Source organism: Anoplopoma fimbria, chromosome 21 (genome assembly GCF_027596085.1).
Source record: "Anoplopoma fimbria isolate UVic2021 breed Golden Eagle Sablefish chromosome 21, Afim_UVic_2022, whole genome shotgun sequence".
NCBI lineage: Eukaryota > Metazoa > Chordata > Actinopteri > Perciformes > Anoplopomatidae > Anoplopoma > Anoplopoma fimbria.
Window position 1 is genome coordinate 19,138,846 of NC_072469.1, and position 17,412 is coordinate 19,156,257.

The 17,412-nt window shown below is 39.6% G+C and overlaps 1 protein-coding gene across 1 annotated transcript in view; it reads left to right on the forward strand.

Moving 5' to 3' along the window:
• Nucleotides 1-730: 730 nt before the first annotated feature.
• Nucleotides 731-17,412, forward strand: part of cntnap2a (contactin associated protein 2a) — a 304,116-nt gene continuing 287,434 nt past the window's right edge. The window contains exon 1 of the mRNA XM_054622578.1: nucleotides 731-920. Coding sequence (XP_054478553.1) covers nucleotides 818-920 — 103 coding nt within the window. The 5' untranslated portion in view covers nucleotides 731-817. The remainder of the gene's footprint in view (nucleotides 921-17,412) is intronic.

The window sequence follows — 17,412 nt, forward strand, 5'->3', positions numbered from 1 at the left end:
AACAAACTAATACGAATACAATAAGTGCAACAAACTAATACGAATGCAATAAGTGCTAGGAGGAAGGCTCAGGGTAGTACTTCATGAAGAGGTGAGTCCACCACTGTGGGGCCAGGACAGAGAAGAAGCTGTGACCCCGGGTATTGACAACCTTATTTGGGTATTGCAACTACTTACCACAAATGTCTAGGACTGTTTGTTACTAAATCCTCCTTTAAATAACCAATCCTCATACACGCCCAAAAAGCATTTTGACAGCCAAAGTAGGTAAATAAGAGAGAGATGAGGAGAGTGGCTGCAGGTTTTGTGTTGTGTTCGAGGCTACCGCCGTCTGGAGAAGGAGGGGGGCACTGTCAGTCTACCAGAGAGGAAGAGAGCCAGCGAGACTGAGAGAAGTTCACGCTGCACACAGCACACACAGTCGTACTTATTCGTGCTCGTCCTGTGCTTGCGGAGACGGTTGCTGTTTTTTTTTTTTTTTTTTAGTTGTTTTTTTATTCGGGAATCGCTAAATAAGGAGGCGACAGAGCTGCAGAGAGAAGTGCGGTCACAAGCACGATCAGCCTGTTAGTCGGTGAAGATCCTTACATCATCTCTTTATTGGAGTGAGAGAGAGAGAGAGAGAGAGAGAGAAGGGGATGAGAGTGAGAGAGAGTGAGAGAGAGAGTCAGTGCAGCCAGGCTCCTCTTCGCCAGTCCTCAACCGCGCAGCGAGTCTGACGGACGGACTGGTTACCACCACCCAGCTGCTCCTTTTCTCCCCGAGTGTTCGCTCTCCTTCTCCCCCGACACTGCTGCGTCCGCACCGGTCCGTGAAGATGCACCGGCACCGTCCTGCCCGGGGATTGACGTTGTTATTGTCGGTCGCTTTGTGGATTTTCAGCCACGTCAACTGCGTGCACGGAGCTTTGCCAACAACCCGTAAGTTGTGTTTTTTTGGGGATTTCTCCTCCTGTTTGAATGCATGACATTGCAGTGTGTCACTTGAGGTTCATGCTCTCGATCCTGGGCCAGAGTGCATTTAATGTTAAACAGTTTCCAGAAACCATTTCACAAATGGCTGTTTTCTTCGGTCAAGCCCTTTCAGGACTGTTCTGGATTAACATTATATGAGGTCACTGTATTTGTTTTCAGACTATTGCCCCCAAAATCCATCCAAACACACAAATGTCTAAGAGGGAGTTGTGGTCTATAGGACTTTGTGGAAGATGAGTCTTTCCTGTCAGTGAACCAGGGGCACATGAAGATCTCTCACTGTGAGTCCATGCTTGTGTCTGAATCAGGTTGTTCATGAAGTGTAAGTGTAATTGGAATTTTGATTGATCTGTCCACCACAACGAGGTCTGGGTCCATTTTTTATCCAACTTTGATTTTTTTGCAGCAAACGGTCACTGGAAAACTTATGCTCAGACATACTTTGAACACAGATGATTGGATCTCTTTTGCTTGGTTAAATGTTTTTTACGTATCAATTATTAATAATAACCTATATTATTTTAGTATCGAAAGTTTGTGCACAAATAGACTACCTGGGATGTCAGAACTCTTATTGCTAAGGTATTTCCCGAGGTTTATTGTTGAAACTCACCGTGAGCTATCTCTGGACGTGTCCATCCTAAAATAACACAATTATTTTGGGGTTCTGTAATTCCCTGGAATCACCCGGTGTCGGTGTCTTTCTGCTGCTGCCGGCTGTGTGACTGATCCCCCGGTGATCGCCAGGGCTTCTCGGGTCCCGGATGAATGTATCCGGGGGACGCGCCTCATTAATCATCCCGTCCGACAGACAACAAGGAGCCTCACAGCGAATATGTGTCACAGTAACAACACTTTATTTATAAAAACTGTATTGATCCCTTTATGGAAATCCTCTGTCCTCTTGCTCCCCGTCCACTGGCAGGTCTGAGGTCAGCAGCAAGTAGAGATTCAGTGTCTTCTTAAAGGAAACAATCAGCCGTGGGCTTATAGACTTGTAATGAATGGAATATAAACTGTTTAGACCTGTTGAATATTTTCAAACAAGAAAGTTTATATAGATGATTCCTTATCATATACACACTTTTAGCCTACATAAAAATATTGAATTTTCAAGCTACTAGACAAAATGATGAGCTTTATAACTATCTCTTAAGTAAAAAGGTATAAATAAGAAAGAAAAAGTCCCCTTAAGCCTAGTGTTATGTAAATTATCCTATAATTAGGGAGTTTTCTATAAACATATACCACATACCATTTAAATGTACTTTTAATGAAAATCCAGTCATTTCAATTCACTATCGATAACATATTGATATATGTTGCATCGCACATTACAAGACAAAAGTACAACACAAGGGGAATATCAAAGTGCGGATAAGGATCATGGTAGGATTTACAAGAGGGGGGGGCAAGCAAGCGTGTGTGATGGAGAGAGCGACAGAGAGAAAGTCATACGAACAGCATGTTGAATCGGACCAGCAGTTCCACCGCTGAGCTTAAATTTTAGCACTGACTTTATCCCTCCTCAGGGACTAGATGTGCAACACTTGGGGGAATAGACAATGTCATTGTGGCCAATGGTCTGCGGCACGGACTCAAAAAGATTAACATTTCCATCCCATCGAGGCAAACACACTCACAGAGTAAAAGTCAATGCGCTGCTTGACCCATGGACTGTGTGGAGTTTCCCAAGTGCACACTGCAAATCTGCTTCTATGAGGTATGTTTCCTAAAAGTAAAAAAGAGTTTATAGTGCCCCTTTGTATACGGATGTATATATATATATATACTGTATATGTCATTTATATGTTCATGCATGTCTGGTTTCCCAATTGATTGCATGTTGAACAATAATTCAGGAATTTTCTCCTATGCATACTTGACCTAAAACGTCTGTCAGTTTTATGAAGCATTCCAGTATCACTTAATTGACTACCACAATGATATAACATCTAACATCTATTGATGTCCGACAAATTTAAATGAACATACACACTCGTAACACATAACTGAACAGAAGTAAATAGCCTTTGTCCTTGTTATACTTCAGCTGTGTGTTCTAATTGTGTATTAATGTGTGACATACTGTATTTGAAGTATATTCTATATGCGCAGATATTTGGCCCAGTTGTACAGCATTCATGAATGTTAAGCTCATTTTAACCTCATTTTTTGAAACGGCAAAATCTTTAATCTAATCAGCCTCAAACTCTCCTGCCCTGCTTTGCACCATTGCTATTCATCATTCCCTGCTTAAAGGACAGGGTTTGTGTTGTTAACACTATCAGAACCAGTGTGAAAAGTCAGGGATGTGCCTTTAAGTCAGTGTGTTAGTGACACTGTGGGTGGCTAAATGGGATGTCCCTGGAGCCTGTCTGTAACAGAATCAGATTAGCCTTTTCTCATTTCATTAAGAATGCCAAGTCATTTGACATAAACATCAGTCTGGTTGCACCTCCAGGGCCACACAGTGCAAGACAAGACAAGAGTTTCCTATTATTCAATATAATTCATTATATACCATGCAAAACAAAAAGGGAAAGTTTGCAATAGCTTACTGTTTTCCAGCACAAATGTTCTTGTCTGAGTTTGAAGCATTACTAGTTCATCCCATCATATTTCACTGGGCCCCTTGCTAAGGGATGCCCATTTAGGCTTTGTATTAAAGTGGTTCATTTTAACATTTGACTGGTTTTTCACTGATCCAAAGCAAACAAAATAATTATCTGGCATCTCCTCGCAATCGTTCCACAGTGACATTGGTGAAAGCAGCATTTCTACAAATGAGTCACTGTAACCAAGACACAAGTAAACCTGATGCCAGTTGTGTAGCTCTATATCTTGTCTGTATGTGTGTGTGTGTGTGTGTGTGTGTGTGTGTGTGTGTGTGTTTGTGTTGATGGCTCCCAGTAGGAGGTGGTAATAATAGGATTAGAGCTGGAGGAAGCGGACTGGTTTGTCCCAGATTAGATCAGCTCAATACTTTGTGTTTAGCTTTGTTTGGCCCCTCTATATTTATAAGTGTGCACCTGCCTGTGTTTTGGTTGTGAGTGTGTGTTTGTCCACATTGGTAGATTTATTATGCATTGAGTCAAGTGAGCCAGAGATGGGAAACAAGGTTGAGTAGTTAATTGCCATTTTTCTCTTCTGCCCTTCCTCCTCTGTCTTCCTCCTGCTTTTTTATCCATCACTTTTTATTTGCACTCCCTCTATTTTCTTGCCATTTTGCCGTGCTCCCTTTTTTCAACCGTCTTATCCGGAACTACCCCATGATGATACCTCTTACTCCCTCACTCATCCCCCCATAGTCCTCTGATTCCCAAGTTTTTCTCTCATCATTCCATTTTTTTCCCCTCCGGCCTCCTGCCTTTTTCTTGCCCCCAACTCTCTCTAATTCTCCCTATCTCTACTTGGCTCTCATCAATGGTTTTTTATCATCTGGCCATAATCACTATGTCCCTCCTTGTATTTTCTAATCCACCCAGTCTCTCTCCTCACAATCTGTCCCCTTCTCGTTCCATTCCTGATTACTAATACGTTTGATAAAAAGTCCCCTCGAGCCACTTTTCAAGGGAGTAGTGTGACGCATCTGCTCATGCAAACTTTCAAAACAGCACCTACTCTGTGTGTCCACTGCTCCAACCAGACTGACATGGATCGAGGCCAAACGGACACAGAGACACTGTGTCCTCCTCTTCTCAGTCTCATACAGCTCTTAAACTTTTCTTGCCCCATCAAAGTATGAATATTTTATCTCACTTAAACATTAATTCATGACAATGCTTTGGAGACAGAATTGCTTGACCTATAGTCCACTGCTTTCCAAAAAGCACTTTATTTTCATTGCACAATGAATCCAAATTGCTTCATTTCACAGCAGTCTATAATAAACGAATATGAGTTTGACTTGACAAGGATATCTTAACAACTTCCATGGTAACATATCATGAAGTTATACAGAAGTTAACTGATAAGCCTTCACCCTTGGATATTTCAAAATATGTATTCAAACACGCTCAAAGTTATTAAATCTCCAAATGCATTCACATACTTACAGTACATAGATTTAATAATGAATTATAATTATATGTTTTATTATAATTGCATAGATCACAAGCATAGCAAACATCTAAAAGTAACTTAGTAAGTGATTTTTGTCTATTGGCTGCCAGCTTTATGCGTGGTCTGCTGTATTGGTCCCCTAGAAGAATTGAAATTTCTCTCTTGAAAGTGAAGGCTTCTGCGCGGCTATCTATGTTTCATCATGGGAGCACGGCCACAGTGATACAAATGTGCACTGACAGGTCATGCGGCATAATTCCCTTAACAATGTCAGTAGCGTAGCATGCACACACACACACACACACACACACACACACACACACACACACACACACACACACACACACACACACACACACACACACACACACACACACACAGAGGCCCACACCACACCGCACCAGGCACGGTAAGTGTGTGTGTGCACGTGTGCAAATACGCAGGATCTGAAAGTTATTCTAGTGGAATGTGTTCTCATTAGAACCCGTCAGGATCTATCCACCTTGTTAGGTCAAGTGTCTCTGAGATAGAGAGTAGGCTGGCAGGATATGGGGAGGAAGAGAGAACGACAAGAAAAGAGGCAGCATTTATCTGAATAGAGGGAAAGATGAGGAGAGACAGCATGAGGAGAGATTGGCCAGGAGCCGAGGATTTTCTCTGACACCTTGTCGTTCAATATTACCGTTGTTCTTAGCTTCCATCAGAGCGCAGCCTTGCGTTAGTTATAAAATGGAGCGGGCTATGTCACCTACTGTAATACTGCACCTCACTTTGTGATGGCTGGCTTTTTTACTTGATTGATCATATAACAGCCTTCATAACTGCTTGTTCAATTTATGTGAATATCCACAAAAATCATCATCAGCATTATTATCATCTTCATCATTATCATCATCTACATCATCATCATGATCATCATGATCATCATGATCATGATGATCATTTGTTTCTATAGGTACAGTATGAACACAAATTGTCAGTAAAAAATACATAATAAAATAAAATAAAAAACAGTTAATAAAAACTGAAATGAAATTAAAACGCTAAAGAATCTGAGTACCAGTAAATAGACATTTCTGTCATAGATGGTTGTAGCATGGAATATATAAGGTGGTACTAACTCTGCTAACCTGAGAATCCTTAAATCTCAAGAGCTCAGTTTTTACTACAAGATGTTAATTTAGGAATCCACTGGGTCATTTGAGTTCAACATGCCACATCAGCAGACTACAGACTGCGGAGAAGTTTAAATGATAATGGGACTTTTCAGCCTTGGAAACTTCTGAACCATATTATTTAGTACTGTGGACGTTTCAGGTGTAAAATGAAGCAAGATTCTGCAAACGCAATGTCTATTTCTTTGCTTCAACCTGAGTGAGTTACCCTCTGTATTTAGTTCTGAACCCCGCTTTACAGCTGGTTTTGCTGCAAGCTTGAAATAAGCCAAGAGGTTTTCGAAAACTGTACAGAATGGAGTTTAAATGGTGTTTGTTTTAGCTTTAAATGTACCAGTTATATCAATAAGAGGGAAGTAATTTATAGGGTAAAACATCTGTTCTAGAAGGATCTTTGGGGAATGCCATAATTGAGTTGCACCAGGGTACTGGAGGTGTTAGAAAGAGGTGTTAAAAGCAGTGTAAGTGAACCTGACCCAAATCATCAGTGTCAAAACAACAGTGTCAAAAGCAGCACAAATTTAAAACTGGGCAGTCACCTCTGTCCGTAGCAGAGAGCAGGTTTAGACACACTGACTAGAGCGTAGAGTGTTATAAGCGCCATACATGCTCTTGAAGTAAATCCAATGCTAGGGAGGGCATCAGTGGAAATAAATACAGTTGCTAGTGCAACAATGAGGACATGATCCCTCACTGGCATCCCACCCAATTGTTTTGGTTGCAGCTGGCCCTGCTCCAGCCAGGGACTGAAAACCAGGGGCTGTCATGGTGGGCAAGCATTCCAAGTCGGGGGACTTTTGTCTTCTGTTTAATTGTCTCCGCCACATTCAGGAGTGTTTTAAAAATGACTAATACATTTACATGTTTTTTTTTAGCAACAGTTGACTGAAGACCTACACTAATACCACAGGCACTATATTACTTGGCAGAATAATATAATCAATGTATTATAGTTTGTTTTAATTGTTATTGATTAAAGTGTAGCATTTGTTCAATATTTGCTGCATGTTTTAATTACAGTGGCGTGTTATTGCTTCACTAGATAATGTTGTTTTAAAGCACAGCCTCTCATTGAATCTCTTTTATATTTGAACTCCCTGGTTTGGTGACTGGACTCAATTAAACTACACTTCACTTTGAGTTCTGGTTCTCTTGCCACGTGAAGGCAGTAAACTGAGCAGTGGTCTGTTCTTAGATAGCTTATTGTTTTTTGTTTTGTTATATCTTTTGTGCTTAGCGTTTGCTTCAAATCCAGCCTTATTATTCCCCAGCTAACATCCTACTGGTAATGAACGTATGCACTAAGGAAATATACCATTTTAAGTAATAATTATTTCGATTTTTGAGCTTATCTAGCATGACTGATGTGATCCCTGACTTGGAATGCAGGAGTGATCCATAGTGACAGGCAAAATGACATCAAAAGTACAGGGGTTTTACAAACCATACAAGTCATGGAGATATTGATGATGATGATAATGATAATCGGAACTGAAGAGACTACAGAGAAGTAGCTGTGTCCTAATGACACTTAGTACCTCTGTACTATTCCGTATGCCCACTGCTCTGTATAAACAGACATCTTAGTATGCTATTAGATATCAAAGTATCAATTTGCTACATGACATGCACAGATTACTTTATTTAGTCAAAGAGATTATATTAAATAGCGAGAACAGTGATTTAATGAGATTTTGAGACAATTACATTAAGTAATTAGTTATTGCTCACGTAAAAATCATCAGCATTCATTACTAAGTCATTAGCCAAGCGTTTGCCAGTGCTCAAGCAATGTAAAGCTGTAATCCTTGAATAATATAGCGTTGCATCAAGCGTATTGTCTGTGCAAAAAATGAACTGTTGCTTTTGCTTTCCTCCCTCTTTGAGTTTAACCTATATTCTGGAACATTAACCCTTTGATCTGCACATGCCTGATGGCTAACATGATGAATCTGGGGATTACACATTCAAAACTGCAGCCCAACATCTGTCCAGCTGTCTCACTTACGATTGCACACACAGATGTACCCAGCACGACTCTCAACTCGTTCATATAGAGTCTCACCATGTCTTTACCTCTCCATTATTTTGTCTCTCCCCACATACAGTAATAATAATAATAATCAATCCTTTATTAGTCCCACAATGGGGAAATTATTTCTCTGCATTTAACCCATCCCGGAGGAGCAGTGGGCTGCAATGAAGCGCCCGGGGAGCAATTTTGGGGTTAGGTGTCTCGCTCAAGGACACTTCGATTGTTGCCTGTAGAGGGGCTTGAACCACCGACCTTGCGGTTGCGGGTCAAGCGCTCTAACTCATGTGCCACAGCCGCCCCAAGTAGGTAGCAAAGCCAAAATGTCTGTATATGTGTGTGAGAGAGCCAGTTGGTGTGTTTCTCAGGCCGTGCATGTACGTACATGTGCGTATGAACAAGTCCCTTTCTGTCATAATGGATGTTGTAAATGTAGCCCACCAGCTCATGTGGAAGAGTGTAGTGGAAAAGGGCATTGTGGCGCAGCTAAGACAAATGTTGTTATTACTCTCAGCCTTTGCATTCAATTTGTTTTTTAAGCCGCTTGAATACCCCATTTACAGCCCAAGATTAAGTGAATTAATCTTTGGGCTAGTTCCATTGAAGAAACACTCCTTTTTCTCTTTCGACTCAGAGTAAAAACACAGAGGCTGAATAGTAACATACTGTAGCCAGCCAGTCACTTGGAAAACATAACATGTGTATTACTGTGTGTGTGTATCTCTATTTCAGTATAGTGAAGCTACAATGTACGCGTGTGCATGACTTGGTCTGTGTGTTTCTCACTGTGGTGCATGTATGAGTGTGAGGAGGGAGAAAATCAATAGGAGAAGAGAGATAACTGGAAAGGTAAACTGGAGTTGTCTCAAAACACACCACTGCTTTCAATAGTCTTAGCTTAGTAAGAAATATTTCTATCTCTATTTCTCTCTCTCTCTCTCTCTCTCTCTCTCTCTCTCTCTTTCTGTGCATGATTGACAAATGTTCGTGGTGTTCCCTGGGCGTGCTTTAATGAACGTATGTTTCTTTACACGTGGTTGCATGTATTATGCACACTTTCTGTGGAGCGTGTGTGTGTGTGTGTGTGTGTGTGTGTGTGTGTGTGTGTGTGTGTGTGTGTGTGTGTGTGTGTGTGTGTGTGTGTGTGTGTGTGTGTGTGTATTTGTGTACTTGCAAAGCTCTCTGTGCATGGACCAATTTGAGTTTCAGACCTTCAGAGCGAGGATATTTTTGATAAGTGAGGACAGAACTTCAAAAGGCCTGCTTCAGGGTTCAGACTTGATTTTAACTTTCAGGTTAGAGTTAGAGAGGGTTAGGATAAGAGTTTGGGTCAGGCATTTAGTTCTGATGGTAAAAGAGACAAATCATGCTCATATATGTATTTTGGGTTTTTTACTGGAACATGTTGACAGTCTTTAATGTCAACGAAGGGGCCAGGAAATGCATTATGTCAATTATAGAAAGTGCAAGATAGAAGTACAAAGTTGAGTTTATATGTGTGTGTGTGTGTGTGTGTGTGTGTGTGTGTGTGTGTGTGTGTGTGTGTGTGTGTGTGTGTGTGTGTGTGTGTGTGTGTGTTAATTGCCTCAATCCTGATTTGTGCTCTATAATAATGGGTGTCTGCTGATTAGAGTCTGATTCAATACTTCTGATTCCCTCATAGTTAAATAAAAGTGCATCCGACACATTGAAATAACAGTTGTTTCTTTCAAAATTTGGCCCGCATTATTTTTGACGAGCTCCTTGATCAACTGCCTTTGCTTGAAAGTACTCTACAGGTGCAGGGACGCTTGTTGTACATAGTCTGTAGTGCAAATAACCTCCCTTGATGTGTGTGTGTGTGTGTGTGTGTGTGTTGCTTCAGGTGACAATGTACTTCAATGTCAAAACTGTCAATGGTGGAGAAAAGAGAACGTTGAGGCAAGATGTGGATGTGGTCCATTAGCTCTGGTTGCTGTTACAGTGTAAGCTAAGATTAGTCAGACAGGGGTCACTGCTTCCTCTTTATACCTTTCCTTCACCCTCCCTCTCTCTGCCATGCTCTATATTTTTATATCACTGTGGCTTTCTTTGTCTTTTTTTCCCTCTCTTGGTTCCCATTTGTCTTTATCTATGTAAATTAATGTAAATCAATTCATTCAGGACCACACCAACCCTTGCCTCTGCCTGTATGTGCATGTAAAAAGACTGAGTGAGTGGGCTAAGCAACTTTCTCTTGTAACCTTTATAAGTTCAGTTCACCTGTGCGGCGTGCAATGCTGCTTCTACTTCAGACTTCAGACTCACCCAGCAGAAGTCCTGCTGTTGACCGCCAAGTGTCAACATTCAAGCACAGTGACGACAACAGTGGCATTCTGAAAAGTTCAGAGACTTTCAACTAGAAGCACTCAGAGCGGCCAAGTTGGAGGCTCGTACGCTCTCGCTCAGTCTCTGAGAATTAAGACAGCAGTTAAATATATCTATTTTTCAATGGGCTTGGTAGGGTTTTCGCTTCATATATTATGCATCCAGATAATGGGGACCTGTTTTTAGGATTCATTGTTTTGTGATTATGAAAACATGTTGTGGGAACAATGTAAGGTAAAACATGGTTTTGTCATGTAGGCACAGATGACATGAGATAAAGGATAAAGGATATTTGGGAAGTTGTTGGTAACACAATTCGGAGAAAAGTGAGATGGTTGGAACACCTGATATTCCCCAGATGGTTGACTGTCATCGGGCAGCTTGTTTAGCCCCAGATGGTCCGGTCTTACCCCCAGACCATGTCAACTTCTAGAAATGCCCCTGCTCCTACTCTTATCCACTTCATTCTTCTTTCTGTTTAATGCCACCTTGTTTCTGTGTCTTATCACGTTGCTTCCCCACATATATCTTTGCCATCTGACTTCTCTTAACCATTTTGTCTCTCTTTATCTTGCTCTCTGAACCCATCTCCTCTTTATACATTTCACCTCTCCCTCAAGCTGTCTAGATTAGCAGGTCTAAACAACACTTACACAACAATTGGATTTACTTGACAAAAGCAGCATGTCTTGGTTTGGTGACCATCACACTGATGCTGGTCCAACAGATACTCTCATGTCAGTTTTGCAGCATTAAGATAAACTAACAGACACACCATATTTGTGTTTTGTTTTTTTAGGTTTTATACAGGGATGGCTTCAGTCCTCCTTGGAATGCCTTCACTGGCATCTTGAACAATCACACTCAAGATGCCATGTATGTAGTTACATATTTTCTTAAAGGAGTGAAATTTCTCTGCAAGAAATCAACAACAATTGTAACCCATCAGCTAACAAAATGGCAAACCAAGAGAGCAGGCTGTCAATACATGTCACAAACTATTACCACTATATCTTGTATTATTACACTTTAGAAACTATGCTGTCCTCAATTCCTCTTACTAGTGCCTTTTGCGCTTTATCAATCAACCAGTTTTATTTAGAAAGATCAGTCCCCTAAATTAGATGATTGTATAGCTTGCATTTGATTCGTCAGTGATTTTTCATCACTGCCAACTCTACTTCTGAACTTACTGGCTCAAGAAAATGTGCGTCAGCGGCTTGGACTCTTTTTGGGTAGAAACTGTGGCCAATGAACTAATCCAGGAATCAGATCCCGCTTGTGAAAAATATAATATGGTTCTAAATTCTTGAAAGGGTTTTGGTTACAGGGAAATATTTCTGTATTGGAATGTGTGTCTTTTCTTCCACCACCCCTCCTCCCACAGACAGTACAGTCTGTTGATATGCTCTCCACCAATACTTCTGGTTAATCCTGACCTTTGTGCAGAGGTCAAATTTCTAATTAATAAATGCTGTGTGAGTTTATTAAGAATGAGCTCAATTTAGAGCTGCTGAAAGTGCCACAAAGACAATATTAAAGACGGCAGCACAGCTGTAGATTGAGTTAGGTCAATCCTTTAGCAGCTCAGTTGATTAATTTGGAGATTCATTAATTCCTCATTAAACTGTTGGTTAATGAGTGTAGAATGTTGAAATTCACTCCGTGCTTCACATTTTCAAACTGCGATTCCAAATGGTAAAATGTTGCAACTAGTTTTCATATCATTACTTAATAAATGCTCATCCTGTCTGCTGGCATCTCTGTCAGTTGTCTAGAGATAAAATGATATTGGCCAAATGGAGGAGATTACAGCATGGCTGATCACAGATCAGTTTCAGCACTTTAATCTGTGTCTGGGACGAACATAGATGCTGACTGAGTACAGGGCAGAGAGAAGCAAGCACACACACACACACACACACACACACACACATAGGCGGGGCGGGCAGAGAGGAAACATCAAATCTGATTTATAGATTTATCTTCTCAGCCAGCACCCTACCACGATCCTGTATTTCAGCTTGTGTGATAGATAGAATATGTATACATTCTTGTTTCTATGTGCACGTCTTAGTATGAATGGGTTAGTGAATGAGTGTAGGTGCATGTGAGTGTATGTGCACGGTTATTAGTTTGACTGTGTGGGTTGTTCCTTGTTGTTTGGGAAATGGACAATCAGATGCAACATTGACTCACACACACACCCTTACGTAGTGCAGCAGACATCTTCTTTGCTTTTTACTAAGGAGGCAGAAAAGTGAATGCTCTTTGGGAGGTGAATGCTCTTTGGGATTCTTTGAAGGACACAGCGCAAACTGCTGCCCTTAAAGCTCAGTGTGGGGTCTGATTCTTTGGCTGAATGTGAAGCTGGTGTAGTTCTGTACATCAGTGTGTGTAGTCAAGTCTTTATAATCCCTGCTGGGTAGTGACATATGCAGTCAGCTTTGCTTGTAGATCTTGTATTTGTATTTTGTATTTTAATTGTGATTCACTTTTTATTTTTTAAGACAAGTTCCTCCCACTAATGGTGCTCATCCCATAAACTGTTTGAATAAATGATATTGGTTTATTAGGTATGCTTGGACTCTCATTGTTTTTTTCATAGATTTTATCATTAGTTCTCCACTCTTTCAACTCAGTAAAGTACAACTTTTTAAATTATACTTTGGCAATATTTTGTGACAATAATCACAAGAAGATCTTTGACTGGGATTCTCAGTCCAGTTTGTTGGCTAGTAGCTTAATTGATGAATTCATTTTTTGTGTGATTAATTGAGTCTGTTTTAGTCAGGTCGTATTTAATGTTTTACACAAACCAAAAGTAAGCTGACTGGTTCCTGAATAGAAAAACACCATTCACACTGAATCTATACTTTCTATAAGTCAATATGAATGACAGTGTTGATTATCAATGTATAGACTGTATATATTGTATGGACACTGTAATGTATCATGAATTGGAACAGGAAATAAACTTGAATGGCCAATTGCCAGCCATACATCTGAATCAGATGAACAATGTATTTGTAACAGATTTGGATAGGTGGTTAGTTTAAAAAGCACTGCATTCCTCCCACAAACGTTAGACTTTATCAAGAGAATGTCGAACATTACCAATTTGAAAGAGAGTGATATATTTCCCCTATAAAACCTGATGGCTACTACATTTATTGGGCTTTAGTTCAACAAAGATGAAGTCAATTGGCAAATAATGAGTCTGATTTGCCAAACCGCGAGATACTTTGTATAAAGCATTCATTAAATGGCTTACACTTGGATGAGACCACAAATGCACAATGAACCACAAATGTTTTATTCATTTGGCCATTTAAAAAGAATCAAAGTCTGTTCTCATCCAATAAATTAACCAAACCAAAAGTTAAAGTGAAATGGCAAACAGTTTAGTCCTCTGCCCCGCTCCTCTTCTCTTTTGGTCTTATGAATTGCTCAAACAAAAGAAAGCAATTACATTTACACCTGTTCTCTATATATGCAGACATACAGACAAAGAAACAAAAACAGAAACACACAAAATCAGTTTTACTTTCATCTCCCAGATGAAGGGGGCATGGTAGAGGGGAACAGAGGGCAAGGGCACTGGAAGTGTTGTGTTTAGTCAGCAGAGTGTGTCAGCTAATGGACAGACAGGCCACAGACTCTCCCTGAATGGGATCCAAGACCATTAGCAACTTGCACATTTCAAAGGGTGCTAATGGGTGATCTTGTGAAACCATCCTAATGTGGAGTGTGTGCATGTGTGTGTTATTTACCACTGTGCATCGCTGTTAGGATGCTAGGCTTGTTTGTGCATGTGAGGTTCGGCGTGTTAGAATCTTCAGTTGGATTGGATGGGTTAGCCTAGTATGTGCTTTGATGTCAAACTGTTACATCGTATGGTTTTCATATGGGTCAGAGCTGCCATATTAATGGGGATTGATCTTAATAACTTATAATAAACCCGAATGTAGGCCTACAGTTTATGCATCTGTTCAGCATACTGAGCTGTGTTTAAAGCTGTTGAGGATATATGTAGATATTAAGAAGTAAATCAAGCATCATCTATGATGGATTATTGTAAAAAATTATTTTGTAGAGGTGGAATTAGGTAGTATACAAGAGTGGTGACATGTATTGACCGATAAACTGAGGAATAACCTGTAATATAAAATTGTCTTATTGTTTTAGCCTCGTTAGCAGCATGCAGACTGAAATATCTTGACATCTCTTAGATGGATTGCCATGACAATGTGTACAGAAATTTATGGTTTCCAGATGATGAATCTTACTGACTTTGCTGATACCCTGACCATTCTTCTTAAAGGAATGCTTTGATCAATCCAGCTGTCCATTCAGACCGTGTAACGCATCGCTTTTAACTTGCATTATATGCAAAGCACACGCAAAATAACGCTGAACTAGACACAATAGTGTGTCCGAACACATCCCGTGTAGCGGTTCAGCTATGTTTTTCAGGTTTTGCTCAGACTGGTTAAGGCAACACGAAGCAAATTTTATTAGTTTGAGTATTTAAGAAAACAATGATGTTCTGATGAACCTTAACTTGAGCACTTTTCTGCTAGGTAAGCAATTTATGTAGTTAAGTTAATTTTTCTAATCTACGTCCTATTGGATGTCTAGTATCTATATATGAACAATCATCCGGGTGCTGGTCTCACTACGTAGACGTATCTGATGCTTTGATCCAGAATGACTTACAAGTACAACACAGATGTTATGACATGATGAGAAAATGCTACAGTGGGCATGAGAATAGTTTTGAAGTGCACTTCATTGTTCCAGAAAGAACTGCAAAGTACTCTTGAGCAAAACACTTAACCTCTAAATCTTCCAGTAGATCTGCTCAGTGGCCCCGACAGCGACTGTACTGAGCAGCTGTTGAATGTATTGAGCGGCTGTCAAATGTATGTTGGTAATTCTCTGGGACCCTGCAACTGCTTCTCCATATTTTTACAAATGTATCATCCATCATATATGCATAGTTGGAACATAACTATCAAATACAGCACATATTCAAGGACATGTCTGTGACACATCTGAGCAACTGCTCAATTATAAGATTTTACACAACGGCATGCCATGATTTGACCTTGATTTTCTTCACTGTTGAGTAAAATGTCATCTCAGTCTATCATAAAAACCAGTCCTTTGTACTGTGGTTTTAATGGGCTTTCTGGCCAATCTGCATAGCTAACTACACTTGCTTTATAGGGTAATGTCAGTATGAGCTAGAAGTGAAGTTTGTTCGAGAAAGAAATGTAGATTACATGTTAACGCCACTGCATTTGTATCTGCTAAATGTGATATTTTTAGGAATTCTAAAAGACTTTTGAAAACATTATCTAACTTGTTTCAGAAAATTGCACACTCTTGTAGAGGAACCTGACTAGTTATTATAATGATTTATATCATACATACATACATTAAAATATTTTACTGCTAATGCTTCAGTAAATGCTCTTACATAACTGTCACTTTCCTTTCTGGAACTATGAGAAACAGCCGTTCTACTGACAAGATGTTTCTTTGTCTGGGGCCATAGTGGGAATTGCTGCACTTGATTCAGCACAAAAACATGTTTTAAACATAAATTAGACAACTATAAAGTCACATAATGCAACACAAATGCTTGTGATTGTGACAAAGATGTATTAAGAGAATACCCAAGAGGGGACGTGTGAATGTATAATGTAAAATAGTGAGAAATGCAGTACAAAGCAGTAGCCAACAGTGTGCAAACATACAGTAACAGTGTATTTGGAGGAGGTGTAGGTGAAGGTACGTCTGTTTTCTATTTATTTCTTGTCATCTTGTGCGTATCAAAACAAGAAAGCAATTAATTAAGTGCAGAACTTATCAAGGGTCTTCTTATTTAACCAAGGTAACTATCACTCTCATAATTGGATTTATATAGATGGTATTGTGTGGGTAGAGCTTGATGAAAGATCATGGAATTAACAAAACATGTTTCTTCCTTCTGACAGCCTTTACTGTACTTTAATCAACTCCTTAGTTCTTGAGTTATGGATGGTCACCAACAAACAGATTAACAATCACATGACCTCAATTCGTGGTTGTCTTAAAATATAGCCTATAAATAATAAAAATATAGGCCTAAAAATATTCAGTTTTTTGCTGATCTAACTTTAAGGGATGTCCTGATCCGATCTCAAAGATTGGTATCTAGGCCAATCAAGGGATTTTTTTATCTGACCCTTTGTTTTACTCATAAACCATTAACAATAGCAACAAGCAATATGATAATGTTTCATTGTTATTTAATTGATGTGTGTGCACTTGTTTCACAGAGACGCTCAGTGTGAGAGTCTCTTGAGTTTTGCTGTTCACTATATTGCATCGTTTTGCCCAAAAGGGTTTTATTTTACACTTTGTTAGTTTGTAAAAAAATTAAATTTATAAAAAACATTAAGTAACAGCTTGCATGCAGGCAGTTTTTTTCTTAATGCAATGCAGAACTATTACATTTTCAAGCATATACACTGGACTGATTTTAATAACTTTAATGTGCTGGAAGTGTGCGCTCTGCAGCTGTATTATCTAGGAAAGTAAAAGTACCGGATTGGGACTCTGTATCCGCAGATACTCAATATTTAATTACTCAGATTGGAATTGGTGGCAAAAAAAATGTGATCTGGACAACTCCACTAACTACTGTATCATGAAATGCATTCCTGGACTTTAATATTTAAAACATATTTTAGTTTCTTTCAAACTGGTGTCCTTTGAGGCCTAAATTGATAGTTGGATTATAGCTGACACTATGAACATTTCTTTTTAT